A 22859-nucleotide genomic window follows, 5' to 3' on the forward strand; every position below is an offset into this window, starting at 1 on the left:
GGTCTAACTCGGCCGCCTGCCTCTATTGTGTCACTGTGTGTTTATTATGTTTAGTGTGCCCCCGTCTCCTCCAGCTCGGCGCTTGGCAGTGAATGCCCTCTGGCTGCATGTGAAGCTACCAGCGCGCAGCCGCCTTGTGATGCCCGTGAGTCTTGAGCCCGGCCCGTGCCCCGCTGCTTGTAAAAATCCCCCGGCTGCCCCCGAGTCGTGGGTGCCACAGCCGAGGGTGCAGGCGCGCGGCGAGGGCCCCCCTGACCCCCGGGCCGGGGCCCCCTGTTGTTGTCTTCGCTCCCCCGCTCGGCCGGCGGAGCCCTGTGTTACTTCGGCCCGTTCCAGAACGCGCTCCCCGCGTCCCCCTGAGCCCCATTGTGACGCCACAGGGCCCGCTCCCTGCAGGAGGCCCCTCCCGCCCGCGGGCCGCCGCTCCCGGCCTCAGAGCGCGAGGGTGGACCGGGGGAAAGGGGCCCGGGGCCCGGGATTCAAGGCACGGGGGCGTCAGCCATCGGGGGAGGGCAGAGATTCACGGCGGATTACAAGCCTCTGAGGACGGGGTCGGCTGAAACGGGGGAGGGCACGGGAAGGGGTTGAAGTTGGGCTTCTTTTCATGTGTGTATGGGAGCGTGTGTTTAACGGATTGTGTTTAAAAACTTAGATAATCCGATAGTAGGAAACACAAAAGTCAGCTCGGAGCAGAGAGCCGAGTGCGCCTCGCACACAGCCCTCACTCCTCGGAACCAATCAGGGGCTGGCTCCTCCCTATATATGCACGGGGCTCGGGTTGGGAGGTACATTTCTGTTCTGTGACAGCGCCGAGACTCGTATTGCAATGGCAGAAACCGCTCCAGCCGCCGCGGCTCCTCCCGCTGAGGTCGCCCCCAAGAAGAAGCAGAAGAAAGCAGCGGGGGCCTCCAAGGCCAAGAAGCCTTCCGGTCCCAGCGTGTCCGACCTGATTTTGAAGTGTGTGACCGCCTCGGCCGAGAGGAAGGGAGTCTCCCTGGTGGCTCTGAAGAAGGCGCTGACCGCCGCCGGCTACGATGCGGACAAGAACAAGGGCCGCGTTAAGGTCTCCCTGAAGAGCCTGGTCAGTAAAGGCGCCCTAGCCCAGCTGAAGGGCACCGGGGCCTCCGGGTCCTTCAAAGTGAACAAGAAGCAGCTGGAGGGCAAGAAGGCAGCCAAGAAGACAGCTGCCAAGACCAAGAAGCCAGCGGCCAAGAAAGCTGCCCCTGCCGCCAAGAAGCCCAAAAAGGCTCCCGCGGGGGTCAAGAAGAGCCCGAAGAAGGTCAAGAAGCCAGCAGCAGCCAAGAGCCCCAAGAAGCCCAAGGCTGCCCCTGCCAAGAAGGCTGCCAAGAGCCCAGCGAAAGCCAAGGCGGCGAAGCCCAAAGTAGCCAAGAAAAGCCCTGCCAAGGTAGTCAAACCCAAGGCAGCCAAGCCCAAAGCAGCGAAGCCCAAAGCAGCGAAGCCCAAAAAGGCAGCGCCCAAGAAGAAGTAAGGGCTGGCACCGAGACACTGCAAACACAACGGCTCTTTTAAGGGCCACCACCCTGTCTAGAAGAGAGCGTGTTCCTCCCCACCTTTGCACCCACCCAATGGCCCCACTTCTCAAAAATAAACCGCACCATACATCCATAGCACACTTTTCCACACGCGAGTGCCGCGTGTGATCTTGGCCATATAAACGGCTCTTTCGGTGCTGCGTGGATTGAAATCGTTATTACATAGAAAATAAGGGGGTCCGGGAGTTATAAGACCTCCGTTTATAATACATGTGCAATAACGTGTGTGTCTCTGTGCTTTCACTGTACCCGGGCAGACTCTAAATAGTGTCTGCATAAAGCAGATGATTGTGAACTTTAATTGGAGCGCAGGTAACTGCGTGCTCCAGGGTGAGGGTAAAAAGCGGGTCTGGGAGTTATAAGACCTCAGTTTATTATAAACGTGTTTGTGTTGGTGCTTTCACTGTATCCGGGCAGACTCGATATAGCGCCTGCATAAAGCAGACGATTGTGAACTTTCAATCGAGCGCAGGTAACGGGGGCGTGTTCCAGAGTGACCAAGGGCAGTGTGCTTATGACATCTCGGGCTCCTCTCCCGGTTGACCGGGGTCGAGTCGTCCTCGTGACTACAAGTGGATGGACGGAGACAAAGGCTGACCGAGGCGCGGGCTCCGGCGCCATCATCCAAGGGGGGGGTCTCTTTTATCCACAGCTCATTGGACAGCTAGGCTGCAGCCTCCAGTTCAGTATCCAATCGTTGCACACCGCGGGCTATTTTCGAACGTGGGGCGGTCTCCTCAGCCAACCAGAGCAGCCCTCCGTCTGTGAGGGCATAAATAGGGCTCTTTCCCTGGTAGACGCCATTCTTCTCTGCCTTCGCTGAGAGAGACCGCTCCCGCCATGGCCCGCACCAAGCAGACAGCCCGCAAGTCCACCGGCGGCAAAGCGCCCCGCAAGCAGCTGGCCACCAAGGCAGCCCGCAAGAGCGCGCCTGCCACCGGAGGAGTCAAGAAGCCTCACCGCTACCGGCCAGGCACCGTGGCTCTCCGCGAGATCCGCCGCTACCAGAAGTCCACCGAGCTCCTCATCCGCAAGCTGCCCTTCCAGCGCTTGGTGAGGGAGATCGCCCAGGACTTCAAGACCGACCTGCGCTTCCAGAGCTCCGCCGTCATGGCCCTGCAGGAGGCCAGCGAGGCCTACCTGGTCGGGCTCTTCGAGGACACCAACCTGTGCGCCATCCACGCCAAGAGGGTGACCATCATGCCCAAGGACATCCAGCTGGCCCGTCGCATCCGAGGCGAGAGGGCCTAAGGAGACGGACCGACCCGAACAACCACCACCACAACGGCTCTTTTAAGGGCCACCACCCTGTCACCTACGAGCTTCTCTTATCTGTCATGGCATGTGTTTTACAGGTTAGGGAGGGTGTGCTGTGAGTACCACGGTCACTGGGCAACTTATACCGGCTCTGGGGAAACCAGAGCACTCTGTGTTCACAGTGCATAAACGCCTGTTCAATGTGTCCATCTAATAATAAAAAGCCTTTTTATAGGGGGTTGTGCAGGGATCCGCTGGTCACAAGCCACCGCTTAAGGGGCATCTGTGTCCCCGGTACATCGGGTTCGTGTGTCTGATTTCGGGAACGTTTGCCCCGGGGTGAACTAACGCCGTTCCCCAGGGTCTTAAAAGTACAAACACAACGTTAAACCCGCTCACACAGACACTGTTCGCCCCCAACATGGAAAACCATAAGCCCGGGGGGGGGGGCAGATGTGTGAATTCCCCAGGGGGTTTATTGAACCTCATCGTTACAGTGCTCATGTGACACTTGGTCCCATTCATATAGACATGTTAATTTAAAGAGGCGGAACGGGTTGCCTGCTGTCGGCCCTCGGTCTGCAGCAAGCCCCGTGAGAGCGGGCCTTTCTGCACTTAACATTACCCTTATAAAACACATATTCCAAAACACATATTTCTCCGGTCATAATAGAAGCACGTTAGCTCTTAGGGGAGGAAGTGGTTGGCCCTTAAAAGAGCCGTTGTGTTCGTTGGGGTGCGCCTGGAAGCCTTACTTGGCGCTGGTGTACTTGGTGACGGCCTTGGTGCCCTCCGACACGGCGTGCTTGGCCAGCTCTCCGGGGAGCAGAAGGCGGACTGCGGTCTGGATCTCCCGGGAGGTGATGGTGCGCCGCGAGTTGTAGTGAGCCAGTTTGGAAGCCTCTGCAGCGATGCGCTCGAAGATGTCGTTCACGAAGGAGTTCATGATGCCCATGGCCTTGGAGGAAATGCCGGTATCCGGGTGCACCTGCTTCATCACTTTGTAAATGTAGATGGCATAGCTTTCCTTCCTGCTCCTCTTGCGCTTCTTCCCGTCCTTCTTGGGCGGCGCTCTTGCGCTCGAAGATGTCGTTCACGAAGGAGTTCATGATGCCCATGGCCTTGGAGGAAATGCCGGTATCCGGGTGCACCTGCTTCATCACTTTGTAAATGTAGATGGCATAGCTTTCCTTCCTGCTCCTCTTGCGCTTCTTCCCGTCCTTCTTGGGCGGCTTGGAGAGCGCTTTCTTGGAGCCCTTCTTGGGTGCCGGCGCGGACTTGGCTGGTTCAGGCATGGTCGACGCTCTTTCGCTGCTTGCTGTGGAGCCGAGAGAAATGATGCCTGGGCGTCCGGCACTTGTATTTATAGGCTGGGCGTGCAAAGCAGCTTCTTCCCGTTTCTCCTTTCTCATTGGCAGGCATAGGCAGGGCCCCCACTTCCTATTGTAATGCGGTTCTGGGACACTGATTGGTTAAACAGAAGCCCGCCTCCCTCCATTGAAAAGTACTATCGGCGCCTAGCTGTCAACCAATCAGACGCTCCCGAAGTCTTTATATTACCGGAGTCCAGCAGAAGGAGCAGTACCATTCTCTCTGTTGTGTGACTGAGACCCTAGATCGATCGCCATGTCTGGACGCGGAAAGCAAGGAGGAAAGGCCCGCGCCAAGGCCAAGACACGCTCTTCCAGAGCCGGGCTCCAGTTCCCCGTGGGCCGTGTGCACAGGCTGCTCAGGAAGGGAAGCTACGCCGAGAGGGTGGGCGCCGGTGCCCCCGTCTATCTGGCTGCAGTGCTGGAGTACCTGACCGCTGAGATTCTGGAGCTGGCTGGCAACGCCGCCCGGGACAACAAGAAGACCCGCATCATCCCCAGACACCTCCAGCTGGCCATCCGCAACGACGAGGAGCTGAACAAGCTGCTGGGCCGAGTCACCATCGCCCAGGGAGGAGTCCTGCCCAACATCCAGGCCGTGCTGCTGCCCAAGAAAACCGAGAGCCACAAGGCACAGGGCAAAGCAAGCAAGTAAAGGCCCGCAGACCACCGTGGAAACGCACCCTAAACACAAAGGCTCTTTTCAGGGCCATCCACAGACTCCATCAAAGAGCGTATCCGTGCCGAGGTGTTACTCTGGCGGCTTCATAGATGCGGCAGCGCCCGCCACCGTAGCTTTGTAGTGGAGGGCATGCCCAAGCTCTGGCCGTACACTTTAATGTTGTCCCGTCCCAAAGCCTAGCATGAGGCAGACCATATCGATGTTTTTGTTATACATATATAATTTTTAATTTTCAGGGACTCGATTTGCAGACGTGCCCCAGCCGAGCGGGCACCGAACGCGAGGGTTAGGCGGGCCGCGGTGACAAGTGGGGGCCTGGAAGGGAGGAGTGTGTGTGTTTGACTGATCAGTGCACCGGCGGCAGCTGCTGAGCCAAGCCGAGCGGGCACCGAACGCGAGGGTTAGGCAGGCCGCGGTGACAAGTGGGGGGGGGGGGGGCCTGGAAGGTAGGAGTGTGCGTGTTTGACTGATCAGTGCACCGGCGGCAGCTGCTGAGCCCCCCATCGGGAGCCCCTGACAGAGAGGCGGGCTGGGAGCGCGCTCTTTTTCAAACAATATATACATATATATTTTTTTCTTTTCATTTTTGGGGGACACATTTTGCAGGCTTGCCCCAGCCGGGCGCGGGATGTGGGCAGTGCTACGAGGTTGCAGGCGGCCAAACGCAGCGGGGTGGTGCCGGTGAGGCCGCTAACGTGTGTGGCTCCATTAAAACATACAGAGCCTTCTGCTTATATTGGACAGGGGGCTCCGAACGCAGGGGATGGGTGGCCCGCGGTCACAAGGGGAGGCCGGGAAGGGAGGTGCTTGCGTGTGTTTGACTGTGATCTGTGCACCGGCAGCGGCAGCTGCTGAGCCAGCCCATGACAAAGGCGGGCTGGGAGCCCGCTCTTTTTCAGAAGGCAACGGCCGCTCCAGCCCCCGCTTCCTGCAGAAGGCGGGCCGGGTCCGAGCTCTCCCGCCTCACAGGGCGTCACGTGGGCGCTTGGAGCTCCCGCGCAGGTCCGCTGAGCCTCCATATAAAGCAGCCGGTGCTGGTTTTCCTCTTCATTTCTGCTCCCAGCACCGAGAAGAGAACATGTCTGGACGCGGCAAAGGAGGGAAGGGGCTCGGCAAAGGCGGCGCCAAGAGACACCGCAAGGTGCTCCGGGACAACATCCAGGGCATCACCAAGCCGGCCATTCGCCGCCTGGCGCGCCGTGGCGGAGTCAAGCGCATCTCCGGTCTCATCTACGAGGAGACCCGCGGGGTGCTCAAGGTTTTCCTGGAGAACGTGATCCGGGACGCCGTCACCTACACCGAGCACGCCAAGAGGAAGACCGTCACCGCCATGGATGTGGTCTATGCCCTGAAGCGCCAGGGCCGCACTCTCTACGGATTCGGCGGTTAAACCACGGAAAAAAAGGAAAAAAAAAACAACCCAAAGGCTCTTTTAAGAGCCGACCACCATGTCGTGTGAGAGCTGTGTCTATGAACTATTATCGCCGCAGCGCAGGGCTGCTATCTAGGCCCACACTCGCTCGGGAGGGGAGGAGGGGGGAACCCGGGGAGTTGCTCCGCAGCCACTCTGCTCTGGAAGGCACGGCCGGGAAGGCGGGTTTACCCCGTCCCACGGGCCCGCCACCATGGAGCTCTAAACTAGGGACCAAAGGTGGGTTCAGCCCGGCCCATGGGCCCGCCACCGTGGAGCCCTTGTCTGGGGACCTACGGTGGGTTTAGCCCGGCCCGGCTCGGCTGCCCGCCATCATGGAGCCCTTGTCTGGGGACCTACGGTGGGTTTAGCCCGGACCAGGGGCCCGCCATCATGGAGCCCTTGCCTGGGGACCTACGGTGGGTTTAGCCCGGAGCAGGTGCCCGCCATCATGGAGCCCTTGCCTGGGGACCTACGGTGGGTTTAGCCCGGAGCAGGTGCCCGCCATCATGGAGCCCTTGCATGGGGACCTAAGGCGGGTTTAGCCCGGCACAGGGCCCCACGAGTCACGCAGTTCTAAGGGGGGTGTTTAGACCGGCCCAGGTGCCCGCCATCATGGAGCCCTTGCATGGGGACCTAAGGCGGGTTTAGCCCGGCACAGGGCCCCACGAGTCACGCAGTTCACCGACTATTAAGCCCCCCACGTAGTGGGGGCTTACAAAGTTGGAAACAAAGTTGGAGATAGCGCGGCCGTTCCGCCGCCCGGCCATCTGGTCGCCGCAGCTCACTGGGCCATCTGGTCGCCCCTCTGTGGGTCGACCAGATGGCCCAGTGAGCTGCGGCGACCAGATGGCCGGGCGGCGGATTGGCCGGGCTAACTCCGACTTTGTTCTCCACCCAGGAGCTGTAAGCCCCCACTACGTGGGGGGCTTAATAGTCGATAAAATAGGGTTCCCATGCAGGCCCACGGAAGAGGGTGTGGGATCCTAATTTTTGTGGTGAACCGCCATGTCCGTTTAGGGGTCCCTGTGGGCCTTTAAGCCCCCGTTTCAGTATTTTTATTTTTTGTGTGGGCATTTTGGTTCAAGGGGACGATGGCACTAATTCTACCCGGGGCTGGGGAGCTCAGATTCGGGTACAATTTCAGGTTCCCCCCCGTAGGTGGAGGTCGGCAAAAAAAACTAAAAAAAAAAAAACATACACGCATTTCTTTTTTTTTTAACTAATACCTTAGGTTCAAGGGGACAAAGTCACTTTTTCTTCCCGGGGCTATGGAGCTCCGATGCGGGTAAAATGTCCGGTTTCCCCCCTTAGCTGGAGGTCGGCAAAAAAAAAAAAAATAAACACACACACACATTTCTTATATTTTTTTTATTTTACGAACTCCTTAGGTTCAAGGGGACAAAGTCACTTTTTCTTCCCGGGGCTATGGAGCTCAGATTCGGGTAAAATCTCCGGTTTCCCCCCTTAGCTGGAGGTCGGCAAAAAAAAAAAAAAAACACACACATTTCTTTATTTTTTTTTTTTTTTTTTTTTTACTAACTCCTTAGGTTCAAGGGGACAAAGTCACTTTTTCTTCCCGGGGCTATGGAGCTCCGATTCGGGTAAAATGTCCGGTTTCCCCCCTTAGCTGGAGGTCGGCAAAAAAAATTAAATAAACACACACACACACATTTCTTTTATTTTTTTTTTATTTTACGAACTCCTTAGGTTCAAGGGGAAAAAGTCACTTTTTCTTCCCGGGGCTATGGAGCTCCGATTCGGGTAAAATCTCCGGTTTCCCCCCTTAGCTGGAGGTCGGCAAAAAAAAATTAAATAAACACACACACACATTTCTTTTATTTTTTTTTTATTTTACGAACTCCTTAGGTTCAAGGGGACAAAGTCACTTTTTCTTCCCGGGGCTATGGAGCTCCGATTCGTGTAAAATCTCCGGTTTCCCCCCTTAGCTGGAGGTCGGCAAAAAAAAAAAAAAAACACACACATTTCTTTCTTTTTTTTTTTTACTAACTCCTTAGGTTCAAGGGGACAAAGTCACTTTTTCTTCCCGGGGCTATGGAGCTCCGATTCGGGTAAAATCTCCGGTTTCCCCCCTTAGCTGGAGGTCGGCAAAAAAAAAAAAACACACACATTTTTTTTTTTTTTTTTTAATAACTCCTTAGGTTCAAGGGGACAAAGTCACTTTTTCTACCCGGGGCTGTGGAGCTCCAATCCGGGTAAAATTCCTGGTTTAACCCCTAAGCTGAAGGAGGGCCAAAAAAATAATAATTGTATATATATATATTTATCACAAAATAATTACAATAAGTCCCTCACAGTATGGGATCTGAAAAAGTGTCTCTGTTCCATTTTTAGTCTCCAGGCACCCGTTTAAAACTGTTAACATTTATCAAATTTTATTACGGTTCAAGGGGACTAAGTCACTTTTTCTGCAGAGGGCTATGGAGCTCCGATTAGGGTTATATTTCAGGATTTACCCCTTGGCTGGAGGTGGAGAAATACAAAACGTCATTCAAAACCCCCTTTACATTATCAGACATCAGTCTCCCAAGCCCATTTCTAGCCTCCAGGCACAGAGTGGCTATTTCTACGCAGAGCTATGGTGCTCCGCGCAATGTGAGATTCCCCCCTGTTACAGTATCAGCTCAAGGCTGTGGGCCCGTTTGCAGCCTCCATACACCTCTTTTAGTGATACTTGTAACATTTGGCGGAGTTAATCTTCAAAGGGGATACAGTTGCTCCTACTAGCCTGGACTATGGAGCTCCGCGCAGGGTAAGATGTCAGGTTCCACTCCTGGCTGGAGGTGGGAAAACATAATAATTCTTTATTCCAACACTGTATCTAACCCCTTTACAGTATCAGACCTAGGCCTGCAGGACCGTAGGCACATTTCCAGCCTCCAGGCACCTGTTTTAGTGATACTTGTGACATTAGGAAGCCTGCAGCTTCAAGGGGACAGAGTCACTCCTTCTACCCAGGGTAATGGAGCTCCGCGCAGGGTAAGATTTCTGGTTATTCCCCTGGCTGGAGGTGTTTAAGCAAAACACCTCACATGCCCAGTACAGTGTATTTCACCCTTTCCCAGTATCAGGATAGTCCTGCAAGGCCTTGTGCCTACTTCCAGCCTCCAGGCACCAATGTTACTGATACCTGTGACATGTGGTGGTGTTAAGCTTCAAGGGGATGAAGTCACACCTTCTACCCAGGGTTATGGAGCTCAGCGCAGGGTAAGATTTCAGGTTATTCCCCCTGGCTCGAGGTGTTAAAGCAAAACACTTCACATGCCCAATAAATTGTATTCCACCCCTTCACAGTATCAGGAAAGGCCTGCAAGGCCTTGTGCCTACTTCCAGCCTCCAGGCACCAATGTTACTGATACCTGTGACATGTGGTGGTGTTAAGCTTCAAGGGGATTAAGTCACACCTTCTACCCAGGGTTATGGAGCTCAGCGCAGGGTAAGATTTCAGGTTATCCCCCTGGCTTTAGGTGTTAAAGCCGAACACACCACATGCCCAATAAAGTCTATTTCACCCCTTCACAGTATCAGGAAAGGCCTGCAAGGCCTTGTGCCTACTTCCAGCCTCCAGGCACCAATGTACTGATACCTGTGACATGTGGTGGTGTTAAGCTTCAAGGGGATTAAGTCACACCTTCTACCCAGGGTTATGGAGCTCAGCGCAGGGTAAGATTTCAGGTTATCCCCCTGGCTTGAGGTGTTAAAGCCAAACACTCCACATGCCCAATAAAGTCTATTTCACCTCTTCACAGTATCAGGAAAGGCCTGCAAGGCCTTGGGCCTACTTCCAGCCTCCAGGCACCAATTTTACTGATACCTGTGACATTTGGTGGTGTTAAGCTTCAAGGGGACGAAGTCACACTTTCTACCCAGGGTTATGGAGCTCAGAGCAGGGTAAGATTTTAGGTAATCCCCCTGGCTGGAGGTGTTTAAGCAAAACACCTCACATGCCCTGTACAGTGTATTTCACCCTTTCCCAGTATCAGGAAAGGCCTGCAAGGCCTTGTGCCTACTTCCAGCCTCCAGCCACCAATGTTACTGATACCTGTGACATTTGGTAGTGCTAAGCTTCAAGGGAAGGAAGTCACACCTTCTACCCAGGGTTATGGAGCTCAGCGCAGGGTAAGATTTCAGGTTATCCCCCTGGCTTTAGGTGTTAAAGCCGAACACACCACATGCCCAATAAAGTCTATTTCACCCCTTCACAGTATCAGGAAAGGCCTGCAAGGCCTTGGGCCTACTTCCAGCCTCCAGGCACCAATGTTACTGATACCTGTGACATGTGGTGGTGTTGAGCTTCAAGGGGATGAAGTCACACCTCTTACCCAGGGTTATGGAGCTCAGCGCAGGGTAAGATTTCAGGTTATCCCCCCTGGCTGGAGGTGTTAAAGCAAAACACTCCACATGCCCAATAAAGTCTATTTCACCCTTTCCCAGTATCAGGAAAAGCCTGCACGGCCTTCTGCCTACTTCCAGCCTCCAGGCACCAATGTTACTGATACCTGTGACATTTGGTGGTGTTAAGCTTCAAGGGGATGAAGTCGCACCTTCTACCCAGGGTTATGGAGCTCAGCGCAGGGTAAGATTTCAGGTTATCCCCCTGGCTGGAGGTGTTAAAGCAAAACACTTCACATGCCCAATAAATTGTATTTCACCCCTTCACAGTATCAGGAAAGGCCTGCAAGGCCTTGGGCCTACCTCCAGCCCCCAGGCACCAATGTTACTGATACCTGTGACATTTGGTGGTGTTAAGCTTCAAGGGGATGAAGTCGCACCTTCTACCCCAGGGTTATGGAGCTCAGCGCAGGGTTAGAATTCAGGTTATCCCCCTGGCTGGAGGTGTTAAAGCAAAACACTTCACATGCCCAATAAAGTCTATTTCACCCCTTCACAGTATCAGGAAAGGCCTATAAGGCCTTGGGCCTACTTCCAGCCTCCAGGCACCAATGTACTGATACCTGTGACATTTGGTGGTGTTAAACTTCAAGGGGATGAAGTCATACCTTCTACCCAGGGTTATGGAGCTCAGCGCAGGGTAAGATTTCAGGCTTCACCCCAGGCTTAAGGCGTGAAAATAGAACAGTTACCATACACAACAATGTGTATTTCACCCATTCACAGTATCAGGAAAGGCCTGCAAGGCCTTGGGCCTACTTCCAGCCTCCAGGCACCAATGTTACTGATACCTGTGACATTTGGTAGTGTTAAGCTTCAAGGGGATGAAGTCACACTTTCTACCCAGGGTTATGGAGCTCAGCACAGGGTAAGATTTTAGGTTATCCCCCTGGCTGGAGGTGTTTAAGCAAAACACCTAACATGCCCAGTACAGTGTATTTCACGCTTTCCCAGTATCAGGATAGTCCTGCAAGGCCTTGTGCCTACTTCCAGCCTCCAGGCACCAATGTTACTGATACCTGTGACATTTGGTGGTGTTAAGCTTCAAGGGGATGAAGTCGCACCTTCTACCCAGGGTTATGGAGCTCAGCGCAGGGTAAGAATTCAGGTTATCCCCCTGGCTGGAGGTGTTAAAGCAAAACACTTCACATGCCCATTAAAGTCTATTTCACCCCTTCACAGTATCAGGAAAGGCCTATAAGGCCTTGGGCCTACTTCCAGCCTCCAGGCACCAATGTACTGATACCTGTGACATTTGGTGGTGTTAAACTTCAAGGGGATGAAGTCACACCTTCTACCCAGGGTTATGGAGCTCAGCGCAGGGTAAGATTTCAGGTTATCCCCCTGGCTTTAGGTGTTAAAGCCGAACACACCACATGCCCAATAAAGTCTATTTCACCCCTTCACAGTATCAGGAAAGGCCTGCAAGGCCTTGGGCCTACTTCCAGCCTCCAGGCACCAATGTTACTGATACCTGTGACATGTGGTGGTGTTAAGCTTCAAGGGGATGAAGTCACACCTTCTACCCAGGGTTATGGAGCTCAGCGCAGGGTAAGATTTCAGGTTATTCCCCCTGGCTCGAGGTGTTAAAGCAAAACACTTCACATGCCCAATAAATTGTATTCCACCCCTTCACAGTATCAGGAAAGGCCTGCAAGGCCTTGTGCCTACTTCCAGCCTCCAGGCACCAATGTTACTGATACCTGTGACATGTGGTGGTGTTAAGCTTCAAGGGGATTAAGTCACACCTTCTACCCAGGGTTATGGAGCTCAGCGCAGGGTAAGATTTCAGGTTATCCCCCTGGCTTGAGGTGTTAAAGCCAAACACTCCACATGCCCAATAAAGTCTATTTCACCCCTTCACAGTATCAGGAAAGGCCTGCAAGGCCTTGGGCCTACTTCCAGCCTTCAGGCACCAATTTTACTGATACCTGTGACATTTGGTGGTGTTAAGCTTCAAGGGGACGAAGTCACACTTTCTACCCAGGGTTATGGAGCTCAGAGCAGGGTAAGATTTTAGGTAATCCCCCTGGCTGGAGGTGTTTAAGCAAAACACCTCACATGCCCTGTACAGTGTATTTCACCCTTTCCCAGTATCAGGAAAGGCCTGCAAGGCCTTGTGCCTACTTCCAGCCTCCAGGCACCAATGTTACTGATACCTGTGACATTTGGTAGTGCTAAGCTTCAAGGGAAGGAAGTCACACCTTCTACCCAGGGTTATGGAGCTCAGCGCAGGGTAAGATTTCAGGTTATCCCCCTGGCTTTAGGTGTTAAAGCCGAACACACCACATGCCCAATAAAGTCTATTTCACCCCTTCACAGTATCAGGAAAGGCCTGCAAGGCCTTGGGCCTACTTCCAGCCTCCAGGCACCAATGTTACTGATACCTGTGACATGTGGTGGTGTTAAGCTTCAAGGGGATGAAGTCGCACCTTCTACCCCAGGGTTATGGAGCTCAGCGCAGGGTAAGAATTCAGGTTATCCCCCTGGCTGGAGGTGTTAAAGCAAAACACTTCACATGCCCAATAAAGTCTATTTCACCCCTTCACAGTATCAGGAAAGTCATATAAGGCCTTGGGCCTACTTCCAGCCTCCAGGCACCAATGTACTGATACCTGTGACATTTGGTGGTGTTAAACTTCAAGGGGATGAAGTCATACCTTCTACCCAGGGTTATGGAGCTCAGCGCAGGGTAAGATTTCAGGCTTCACCCCAGGCTTAAGGCGTGAAAATAGAACAGTTACCATACACAACAATGTGTATTTCACCCATTCACAGTATCAGGAAAGGCCTGCAAGGCCTTGGGCCTACTTCCAGCCTCCAGGCACCAATGTTACTGATACCTGTGACATTTGGTAGTGTTAAGCTTCAAGGGGATGAAGTCACACTTTCTACCCAGGGTTATGGAGCTCAGCACAGGGTAAGATTTTAGGTTATCCCCCTGGCTGGAGGTGTTTAAGCAAAACACCTAACATGCCCAGTACAGTGTATTTCACGCTTTCCCAGTATCAGGATAGTCCTGCAAGGCCTTGTGCCTACTTCCAGCCTCCAGGCACCAATGTTACTGATACCTGTGACATTTGGTGGTGTTAAGCTTCAAGGGGATGAAGTCGCACCTTCTACCCAGGGTTATGGAGCTCAGCGCAGGGTAAGAATTCAGGTTATCCCCCTGGCTGGAGGTGTTAAAGCAAAACACTTCACATGCCCATTAAAGTCTATTTCACCCCTTCACAGTATCAGGAAAGGCCTATAAGGCCTTGGGCCTACTTCCAGCCTCCAGGCACCAATGTACTGATACCTGTGACATTTGGTGGTGTTAAACTTCAAGGGGATGAAGTCACACCTTCTACCCAGGGTTATGGAGCTCAGCTCAGGGTAAGAATTCAGGTTATCCCCCTGGCTGGAGGTGTTAAAGCAAAACACTTCACATGCCCAATAAATTGTATTTCACCCCTTCACAGGATCAGGAAAGAGCTGCAAGGCCTCGGGCCTACTTCCAGCCCCCAGGCACCAATGTTACTGATACCTGTGACATGTGGTGGTGTTGAGCTTCAAGGGGATGAAGTCACACCTCTTACCCAGGGTTATGGAGCTCAGCGCAGGGTAAGATTTCAGGTTATCCCCCCTGGCAGGAGGTGTTAAAGCAAAACACTCCACATGCCCAATAAAGTCTATTTCACCCTTTCCCAGTATCAGGAAAAGCCTGCACGGCCTTCTGCCTACTTCCAGCCTCCAGGCACCAATGTTACTGATACCTGTGACATTTGGTGGTGTTAAGCTTCAAGGGGAAGAAGTCACATCTTCTACCCAGGGTTATGGAGCTCAGCGCAGGGTAAGAATTCAGGTTATCGCCCTGGCTTGAGGTGTTAAAGCAAAACACTTCACATGCCCAATAAAGTCTATTTCACCCCTTCACAGTATCAGGAAAGGCCTTGTGCCTACTTCCAGCCTCCAGGCACCAATGTTACTGATACCTGTGACATTTGGTGGTGTTAAGCTTCAAGGGGAAGAAGTCACATCTTCTACCCAGGGTTATGGAGCTCAGCGCAGGGTAAGAATTCAGGTTATCCCCCTGGCTGGAGGTGTTAAAGCAAAACACTTCACATGCCCAATAAATTGTATTTCACCCCTTCACAGGATCAGGAAAGAGCTGCAAGGCCTCGGGCCTACTTCCAGCCCCCAGGCACCAATGTTACTGATACCTGTGACATGTGGTGTTGTTGAGCTTCAAGGGGATGAAGTCACACCTCTTACCCAGGGTTATGGAGCTCAGCGCAGGGTAAGATTTCAGGTTATCCCCCCTGGCAGGAGGTGTTAAAGCAAAACACTCCACATGCCCAATAAAGTCTATTTCACCCTTTCCCAGTATCAGGAAAAGCCTGCACGGCCTTCTGCCTACTTCCAGCCTCCAGGCACCAATGTTACTGATACCTGTGACATTTGGTGGTGTTAAGCTTCAAGGGGATGAAGTCGCACCTTCTACCCCAGGGTTATGGAGCTCAGCGCAGGGTAAGAATTCAGGTTATCCCCCTGGCTGGAGGTGTTAAAGCAAAACACTTCACATGCCCAATACAGTCTATTTCACCCCTTCACAGTATCAGGAAAGTCATATAAGGCCTTGGGCCTACTTTCAGCCTCCAGGCACCAATGTACTGATACCTGTGACATTTGGTGGTGTTAAACTTCAAGGGGATGAAGTCATACCTTCTACCCAGGGTTATGGAGCTCAGCGCAGGGTAAGATTTCAGGCTTCACCCCAGGCTTAAGGCGTGAAAATAGAACAGTTACCATACACAACAATGTGTATTTCACCCATTCACAGTATCAGGAAAGGCCTGCAAGGCCTTGGGCCTACTTCCAGCCTCCAGGCACCAATGTTACTGATACCTGTGACATTTGGTAGTGTTAAGCTTCAAGGGGAGGAAGTCACACTTTCTACCCAGGGTTATGGAGCTCAGCACAGGGTAAGATTTTAGGTTATCCCCCTGGCTGGAGGTGTTTAAGCAAAACACCTAACATGCCCAGTACAGTGTATTTCACGCTTTCCCAGTATCAGGATAGTCCTGCAAGGCCTTGTGCCTACTTCCAGCCTCCAGGCACCAATGTTACTGATACCTGTGACATTTGGTGGTGTTAAGCTTCAAGGGGATGAAGTCGCACCTTCTACCCAGGGTTATGGAGCTCAGCGCAGGGTAAGAATTCAGGTTATCCCCCTGGCTGGAGGTGTTAAAGCAAAACACTTCACATGCCCATTAAAGTCTATTTCACCCCTTCACAGTATCAGGAAAGGCCTATAAGGCCTTGGGCCTACTTCCAGCCTCCAGGCACCAATGTACTGATACCTGTGACATTTGGTGGTGTTAAACTTCAAGGGGATGAAGTCACACCTTCTACCCAGGGTTATGGAGCTCAGCTCAGGGTAAGAATTCAGGTTATCCCCCTGGCTGGAGGTGTTAAAGCAAAACACTTCACATGCCCAATAAATTGTATTTCACCCCTTCACAGGATCAGGAAAGAGCTGCAAGGCCTCGGGCCTACTTCCAGCCCCCAGGCACCAATGTTACTGATACCTGTGACATGTGGTGGTGTTGAGCTTCAAGGGGATGAAGTCACACCTCTTACCCAGGGTTATGGAGCTCAGCGCAGGGTAAGATTTCAGGTTATCCTCCCTGGCAGGAGGTGTTAAAGCAAAACACTCCACATGCCCAATAAAGTCTATTTCACCCTTTCCCAGTATCAGGAAAAGCCTGCACGGCCTTCTGCCTACTTCCAGCCTCCAGGCACCAATGTTACTGATACCTGTGACATTTGGTGGTGTTAAGCTTCAAGGGGAAGAAGTCACATCTTCTACCCAGGGTTATGGAGCTCAGCGCAGGGTAAGAATTCAGGTTATCGCCCTGGCTTGAGGTGTTAAAGCAAAACACTTCACATGCCCAATAAAGTCTATTTCACCCCTTCACAGTATCAGGAAAGGCCTTGTGCCTACTTCCAGCCTCCAGGCACCAATGTTACTGATACCTGTGACATTTGGTGGTGTTAAGCTTCAGGGGGAAGAAGTCACACCTTTTACCCAGGGTTATGGAGCTCAGCGCAGGGTAAGATTTCAGGTTATCACCCTGGCTTGAGGTGTTAAAGCAAAACACTTCACATGCCCAATAAAGTCTATTTCACCCCTTCACAGTATCAGGAAAGGCCTTGTGCCTACTTCCAGCCTCTAGGCACCAATTTCACTGACACTTGTGACATTTGTAGGTGTTCAACTTCAAGGGGATGAAGTTGCACCTTCTACCCAGGGTTATGGAACTCAGCGCAGGGTAAGATTCCAGGCTTCACCCCTGACTGGAGGTGTTAAAGCAAAACACTTCTCATGCCCAATAAAGTCTATTTCACCCCTCCACAGTATCAGGAAAGGCCTGCAAGGCCTTGGGCCTACTTCCAGCCTCCTGGCACCAATTATACTGATACCTGTGACATTTGGAGGTGTTAAGCTTCAAGGGGATGAAGTTGCACCTTCTACCCAGGGTTATGGAGCTCAGCGCAGGGTAAGAATTCAGGTTATCGCCCTGGCTTGAGGTGTTAAAGCAAAACACTTCACATGCCCAATAAAGTCTATTTCACCCCTTCACAGTATCAGGAAAGGCCTTGTGCCTACTTCCAGCCTCCAGGCACCAATGTTACTGATACCTGTGACATTTGGTGGTGTTAAGCTTCAGGGGGAAGAAGTCACACCTTTTACCCAGGGTTATGGAGCTCAGCGCAGGGTAAGATTTCAGGTTATCACCCTGGCTTGAGGTGTTAAAGCAAAACACTTCACATGCCCAATAAAGTCTATTTCACCCCTTCACAGTATCAGGAAAGGCCTTGTGCCTACTTCCAGCCTCTAGGCACCAATTTCACTGACACTTGTGACATTTGTAGGTGTTCGACTTCAAGGGGATGAAGTTGCACCTTCTACCCAGGGTTATGGAACTCAGCGCAGGGTAAGATTCCAGGCTTCACCCCTGACTGGAGGTGTTAAAGCAAAACACTTCTCATGCCCAATAAAGTCTATTTCACCCCTCCACAGTATCAGGAAAGGCCTGCAAGGCCTTGGGCCTACTTCCAGCCTCCTGGCACCAATTATACTGATACCTGTGACATTTGGAGGTGTTAAGCTTCAAGGGGATGAAGTTGCACCTTCTACCCAGGGTTATGGAGCTCCGCGCAGGGTAAGAATTTAGGTCATCCCCCTGGCTGGAGGTGTTAAAGGAAAACACTTCACATGCCCAATAAAGTCTATTTTACCCCTCCAAAGTATCAGGGAAGGCCTGCAAGGCCTTGTGCCTACTTCCAGCCTCCAGGCACCAATGTTACTGATACATGTGACATTTGGTGGTGTTAAGCTTCAAGGGGAAGAAGTCACATCTTCTACCCAGGGTTATGGAGCTCAGCGCAGGGTAAGAATTTGGGTTATCCCCCTGGCTGGAGGTGTTAAAGAAAAACACTTCACGTGCCCAATAAAGTCTGTTTCAACCCTTCACAGTATCAGGGAAGGCCTGCAAGGCCTTGTGCCTACTTCCAGCCTCCAGGCACCAATGTTACTGATACCTGTGACATTTGGTGGTGTTAAGCTTCACGGGGAAGAAGTCACACCTTCTACCCAGGTTTATGGAGCTCAGTGCAGGGTACGATTTCAGGTCATCCCTCTGGCTGGAGGTGTTAAAGAAAAACACTTCACATGCCCAATACATTGTATTTCACTCCTTCACAGTGTCAGGAAATGCCTGCAAGGCCTTGGGCCAACTTCCAGCCCCCAGGCACCAATGTTACTGATACCTGTGACATTTGGTGGTGTTAAGCTTCAAGGGGATGAAGTCACACCTTCTACCAAGTGTTATGGAGCTCAGTGCAGGGTAAGAATTCAGGTTATCCCCCTGGCTGGAGGTGTTAAAGCAAAACACTCCGCATGCCCATTAAAGTCTATTTCACCCCTTCACAGTATCAGGAAAGGCCTGCAAGGCCTTGTGCCTACTTCGAGCCCCCAGGCACCAATGTTATTGATACCTGTGACATTTTGTGGTGTTAAGCTTCAAGGGGATGAAGTCGCACCTTCTACCCATGGTTATGGAGCTCAGCGCAGGGTAAGATTTTAGGTTATCCCCCTGGCTGGAGGTGTTTAAGCAAAACACCTCACATGCCCAGTACAGTGTATTTCACCCTTTCCCAGGATCAGTAAAGGCCTGCAAGGCCTTGTGCCTACTTCCAGCCTCCAGGCACCAATGTTACTGATACCTGTGACCTTTGGTGGTGTTAAGCTTCAAGGGGATGAAGTCGCACCTTCTACCCAGGGTTATGGAGCTCCGCGCAGGGTAAGATTTCAGGTTATCCCCCTGGCTGGAAGTGTTTAAGCAAAACACCTCACATGCCCAGTACAGTGTATTTAACCCTTTCCCAGTATCAGGAAAGGCCTGCAAGGCCTTGTGCCTACTTCCAGCCTCCAGGCACCAATGTTACTGATACCTGTGACATTTGGTGGTGTTAAGCTTCAAGGGGAAGAAGTCACACCTTCTACCCAGGGTTATGGAGCTCAGTGCAGGGTAAGATTTCAGGTTATCCCCCTGGCTGGAGGTGTTAAAGCAAAACACTCCACATGCCCAATAAAGTCTATTTCACCCCTTCACTGTATCAGGAAAGGCCTGCAAGGCCTTGGGCCTACTTCCAGCCTCCAGGCACCAATGTACTGATACCTGTGACATTTGGTGGTGTTCAGCTTCAAGGGGATGAAGTCACACCTTCTACCCAGGGTTATGGAGCTCAGCGCAGGGTAAGGTTTTAGGTTATCCCCCTGGCTGGAGGTGTTTAAGCAAAACACCTCACATGCCCAGTACAGTGTATTTCACCCTTTCCCAGTATCAGTAAAGGCCTGCAAGGCCTTGTGCCTACTTCCAGCCTCCAGGCACCAATATTACTGATTCCTGTGACATTTGGTGGTGTTAAGCTTCAAGGGGATGAAGTCACACTTTATACCCAGGGTTATGGAGCTCAGCGCAGGGTAAGATTTGAGGTTATCCCCCTGGCTGGAGTTGTTAAAGCAAAGCACTTCACATGCCCAATAAAGTCTATTTCACCCCTTCACAGTATCAGGAAAGGCCTGCAAGGCCTTGGGCCTACTTCCAGCCTCCAGGCACCAGTTTTACTGATACCTGTGACATTTGGTGGTGTTAAGCTTCAAGGGTATGAAGTCACACCTTCTACCCAGGGTTATGGAGCTCAGTGCAGGGTAAGATTTCAGGTTATCCCCCTGGCTGGAGGTGTTAAAGCAAAACACTCCCCATGCCCAATAAAGTCTATTTCACCCCTTCACAGTATTAGGAAAGGCCTGCAAGGCCTTGTGCCTACTTCCAGCCTCCAGGCACCAATGTTACTGTTACCTGTGACATTTGGTGGTGTTAAGGTTCAAGGGGATGAAGTCGCACCTTCTACCCAGGGTTATGGAGATCCGCGCAGGGTAAGATTTCAGGCTTCACCCCAGGCTTAAGGCGTGAAAATAGAACAGTTACCATACACATCAATGTGTATTTCACCCATTCACAGTATCAGGAAAGGCCTGCAAGGCCTTGGGCCTACTTCCAGCCTCCAGGCACCAATGTTACTGATACCTGTGACATGTGGTGGTGTTAAGTTTCAAGGGGAAGAAGTCACACCTTCTACCCAGTGTTATGGAGCTCAGTGCAGGGTAAGAATTCAGGTTATCCCCCTGGCTGGAGGTGTTAAAGCAAAACACTCCACATGCCCAATAAAGTCTATTTCACCCCTTCACAGTGTCAGGAAAGGCCTGCAAGGCCTTGGGCCTACGTCCAGCCTCCAGGCACCGATTTTACTGATACCTGTGACATTTGGTGGTGTTAAGCTTCAAGGGGATGTAGTCACACTTTCTACCCAGGGTTATGGAGCTCAGCGCAGGGTAAGAATTCAGGTTATCCCCCTGGCTGGAGGTGTTAAAGCAAAACACTTCACATGCCCATTAAACTCTATTTCACCCCTTAACAGTATCAGGAAAGGCCTGCAAGGCCTTGTGCCTACTTCCAGCCCCCAGGCACCAATGTTACTGATGCCTGTGACATTTGGTGGTGTAAAGCTTCAAGGGGATGAAGTCGCACCTTCTACCCAGGGTTATGGAGCTCTGCGCAGGCTAAGATTTCAGGTTATCCCCCTGGCTGGAGGTGTTAAAGCAAAACACTCCACATGCCCAATAAAGTCTATTTCACCCCTTTACTGTATCAGGAAAGGCCTGCAAGGCCGTGGGCCTACTTCCAGCCTCCAGGCACCAATTTTACTGATACCTGTGACATTTGGTGGTGTTAAGCTTCAAGGGGATGAAGTCACACTTTATACCCAGGGTTATGGAGCTCAGCGCAGGGTAAGATTTTTTGGTTATCCCCCTGGCTGGAGGTGTTTAAGCAAAACACCTCACATGCCCAGTACAGTGTTTTTCACCCTTTCCCAGTATCAGGAAAGGCCTGCAAGGCCTTGTGCCTACTTCCAGCCTCCAGGCACCAATGTTACTGATACCTGTGACATTTGGTGGTGTTAAGCTTCAAGGGGAAGAAGTCACACCTTCTACCCAGGGTTATGGAGCTCAGTGCAGGGTACGATTTCAGGTCATCCCTCTGGCTGGAGGTGTTAAAGCAAAACACTTCACATGCCCAATACGTTGTATTTCAGTCCTTCACAGTATCAGGAAAGGCCTGCAAGGCCTTGGGCCAACTTCCAGCCCCCAGGCACCAATGTTACTGATACCTGTGACATTTGGTGGTGTTAAGCTTCAAGGGGAAGAAGTCACACCTTCTACCCAGGGTTATGGAGCTCAGCGCAGGGTAAGATTTCAGGTTATCGCCCGGGCTTGAGTTGCTAAAGCAAAACACTTCACATGCCCAATAAAGTCTATTTCACCCCTTTCACAGTATCAGGAAAGGCCTGCAAGGCCTTGGGCCTACTTCCAGCCCCCAGGCACCAATGTTACTGATACCTGTGACATGTGGTGGTGTTAAGCTTCAAGGGGAAGAAGTCACACCTTCTACCCAGGGTTATGGAGCTCAGTGCAGGGTAAGAATTCAGGTTATCCCCCTGGCTGGAGGTGTTTAAGCAAAACACCTCACATGCCCAGTACAGTGTATTTCACCCTTTCCCAGTATCAGTAAAGGCCTGCAAGGCCTTGTGCCTACTTCCAGCCTCCAGGCACCAATGTTACTGATACCTGTGACATTTGGTGGTGTTAAGCTTCAAGGGGATGAAGTCGCACCTTCTACCCAGGGTTATGGAGCTCCGCGCAGGGTAAGATTTCAGGCTTCACCCCAGGCTTAAGGCGTGAAAATAGAACAGTTACCATACACAACAATGTGTATTTCACCCATTCACAGTATCAGGAAAGGCCTGCAAGGCCTTGGGCCTACTTCCAGGCACCAATGTTACTGATACCTGTGACATTTGGTAGTGTTAAGCTTCAAGGGGATGAAGTCACACTTTCTACCTAGGGTTATGGAGCTCAGCACAGGGTAAGATTTTAGGTTATCCCCCTGGCTGGAGGTGTTTAAGCAAAACACCTCACATGCCCAGTACAGTGTATTTCACGCTTTCCCAGTATCAGGATAGTCCTGCAAGGCCTTGTGCCTACTTCCAGCCTCCAGGCACCAATGTGACTGATACCTGTGACATTTGGTGGTCTTAAGCTTCAAGGGGATGAAGTCACACTTTATACCCAGGGTTATGGAGCTCAGCGCAGGGTAAGATTTTAGGTTATCCCCCTGGCTGGAGTTGTTAAAGCAAAACACTTCACATGCCCAATAAAGTCTATTTCACCCCTTCACAGTATCAGGAAAGGCCTGCAAGGCCTTGGGCCTCCTTCCAGCCCCCAGGCACCTGTTTTTGTGATACTTGTGACATTTGGAGGTGCTCAGCTTCAAGGGGATGAAGTCACATCTTCTACCCAGGGTTATGGAGCTCAGCGCAGGGTAAGATTTCAGGTTATCCCCCTGGCTGGAGGTGTTAAAGGAAAACACTTTGCACGCCCATTAAAGTCTATTTCACCCCTTCACAGTATCAGGAAAGGCCTGCAAGGCCTTGTGCCTACTTCCAGCCTCCAGGCACCAATGTTACTGATACCTGTGACATGTGGTGGTGTTAAGCTTCAAGGG

The 22859-nt window shown here is 52.0% G+C and overlaps 5 protein-coding genes across 5 annotated transcripts; 4 read left to right on the top strand and 1 right to left on the bottom strand.

Annotated features, from left to right (window-relative positions):
• The first annotated feature begins 781 nt into the window (after positions 1-781).
• LOC144806999 (histone H1-like) lies at positions 782-1489 on the top strand. Its single transcript, XM_078673056.1, has one exon. The coding sequence runs from the start codon at positions 827-829 to the stop codon at positions 1487-1489; it is 663 nt and encodes a 220-aa protein (XP_078529182.1). The 5' UTR covers positions 782-826.
• A 208-nt stretch (positions 1490-1697) lies between these two features.
• On the top strand, positions 1698-2830 carry LOC144806979 (histone H3). Its single transcript, XM_078673035.1, has one exon. The coding sequence runs from the start codon at positions 2394-2396 to the stop codon at positions 2802-2804; it is 411 nt and encodes a 136-aa protein (XP_078529161.1). The 5' UTR covers positions 1698-2393; the 3' UTR covers positions 2805-2830.
• A 680-nt stretch (positions 2831-3510) lies between these two features.
• Positions 3511-4222, bottom strand: LOC144806994 (histone H2B 1.2-like). The gene is made up of 2 exons (XM_078673051.1): positions 3962-4222; positions 3511-3798 (listed from the first exon to the last, which is right to left on the bottom strand). Exons 1-2 carry the CDS (start codon positions 4220-4222, stop codon positions 3562-3564), a joined length of 498 nt encoding a protein of 165 aa, XP_078529177.1. The 3' UTR covers positions 3511-3561.
• Positions 4223-4395: 173 nt separating this feature from the next.
• On the top strand, positions 4396-5276 carry LOC144806993 (histone H2A type 2-C-like). Its single transcript, XM_078673050.1, has one exon. The coding sequence runs from the start codon at positions 4437-4439 to the stop codon at positions 4833-4835; it is 399 nt and encodes a 132-aa protein (XP_078529176.1). The 5' UTR covers positions 4396-4436; the 3' UTR covers positions 4836-5276.
• Positions 5277-5391: 115 nt separating this feature from the next.
• LOC144806988 (uncharacterized) lies at positions 5392-6498 on the top strand. Its single transcript, XM_078673044.1, has one exon. It carries the CDS (start codon positions 5626-5628, stop codon positions 6250-6252), a length of 627 nt encoding a protein of 208 aa, XP_078529170.1. The 5' UTR covers positions 5392-5625; the 3' UTR covers positions 6253-6498.
• The last annotated feature ends 16361 nt before the right edge of the window (positions 6499-22859 follow it).

The sequence above is a fragment of the Lissotriton helveticus genome, unplaced genomic scaffold, assembly GCF_964261635.1.
Source record: "Lissotriton helveticus unplaced genomic scaffold, aLisHel1.1 SCAFFOLD_763, whole genome shotgun sequence".
Lineage (NCBI taxonomy): Eukaryota > Metazoa > Chordata > Amphibia > Caudata > Salamandridae > Lissotriton > Lissotriton helveticus.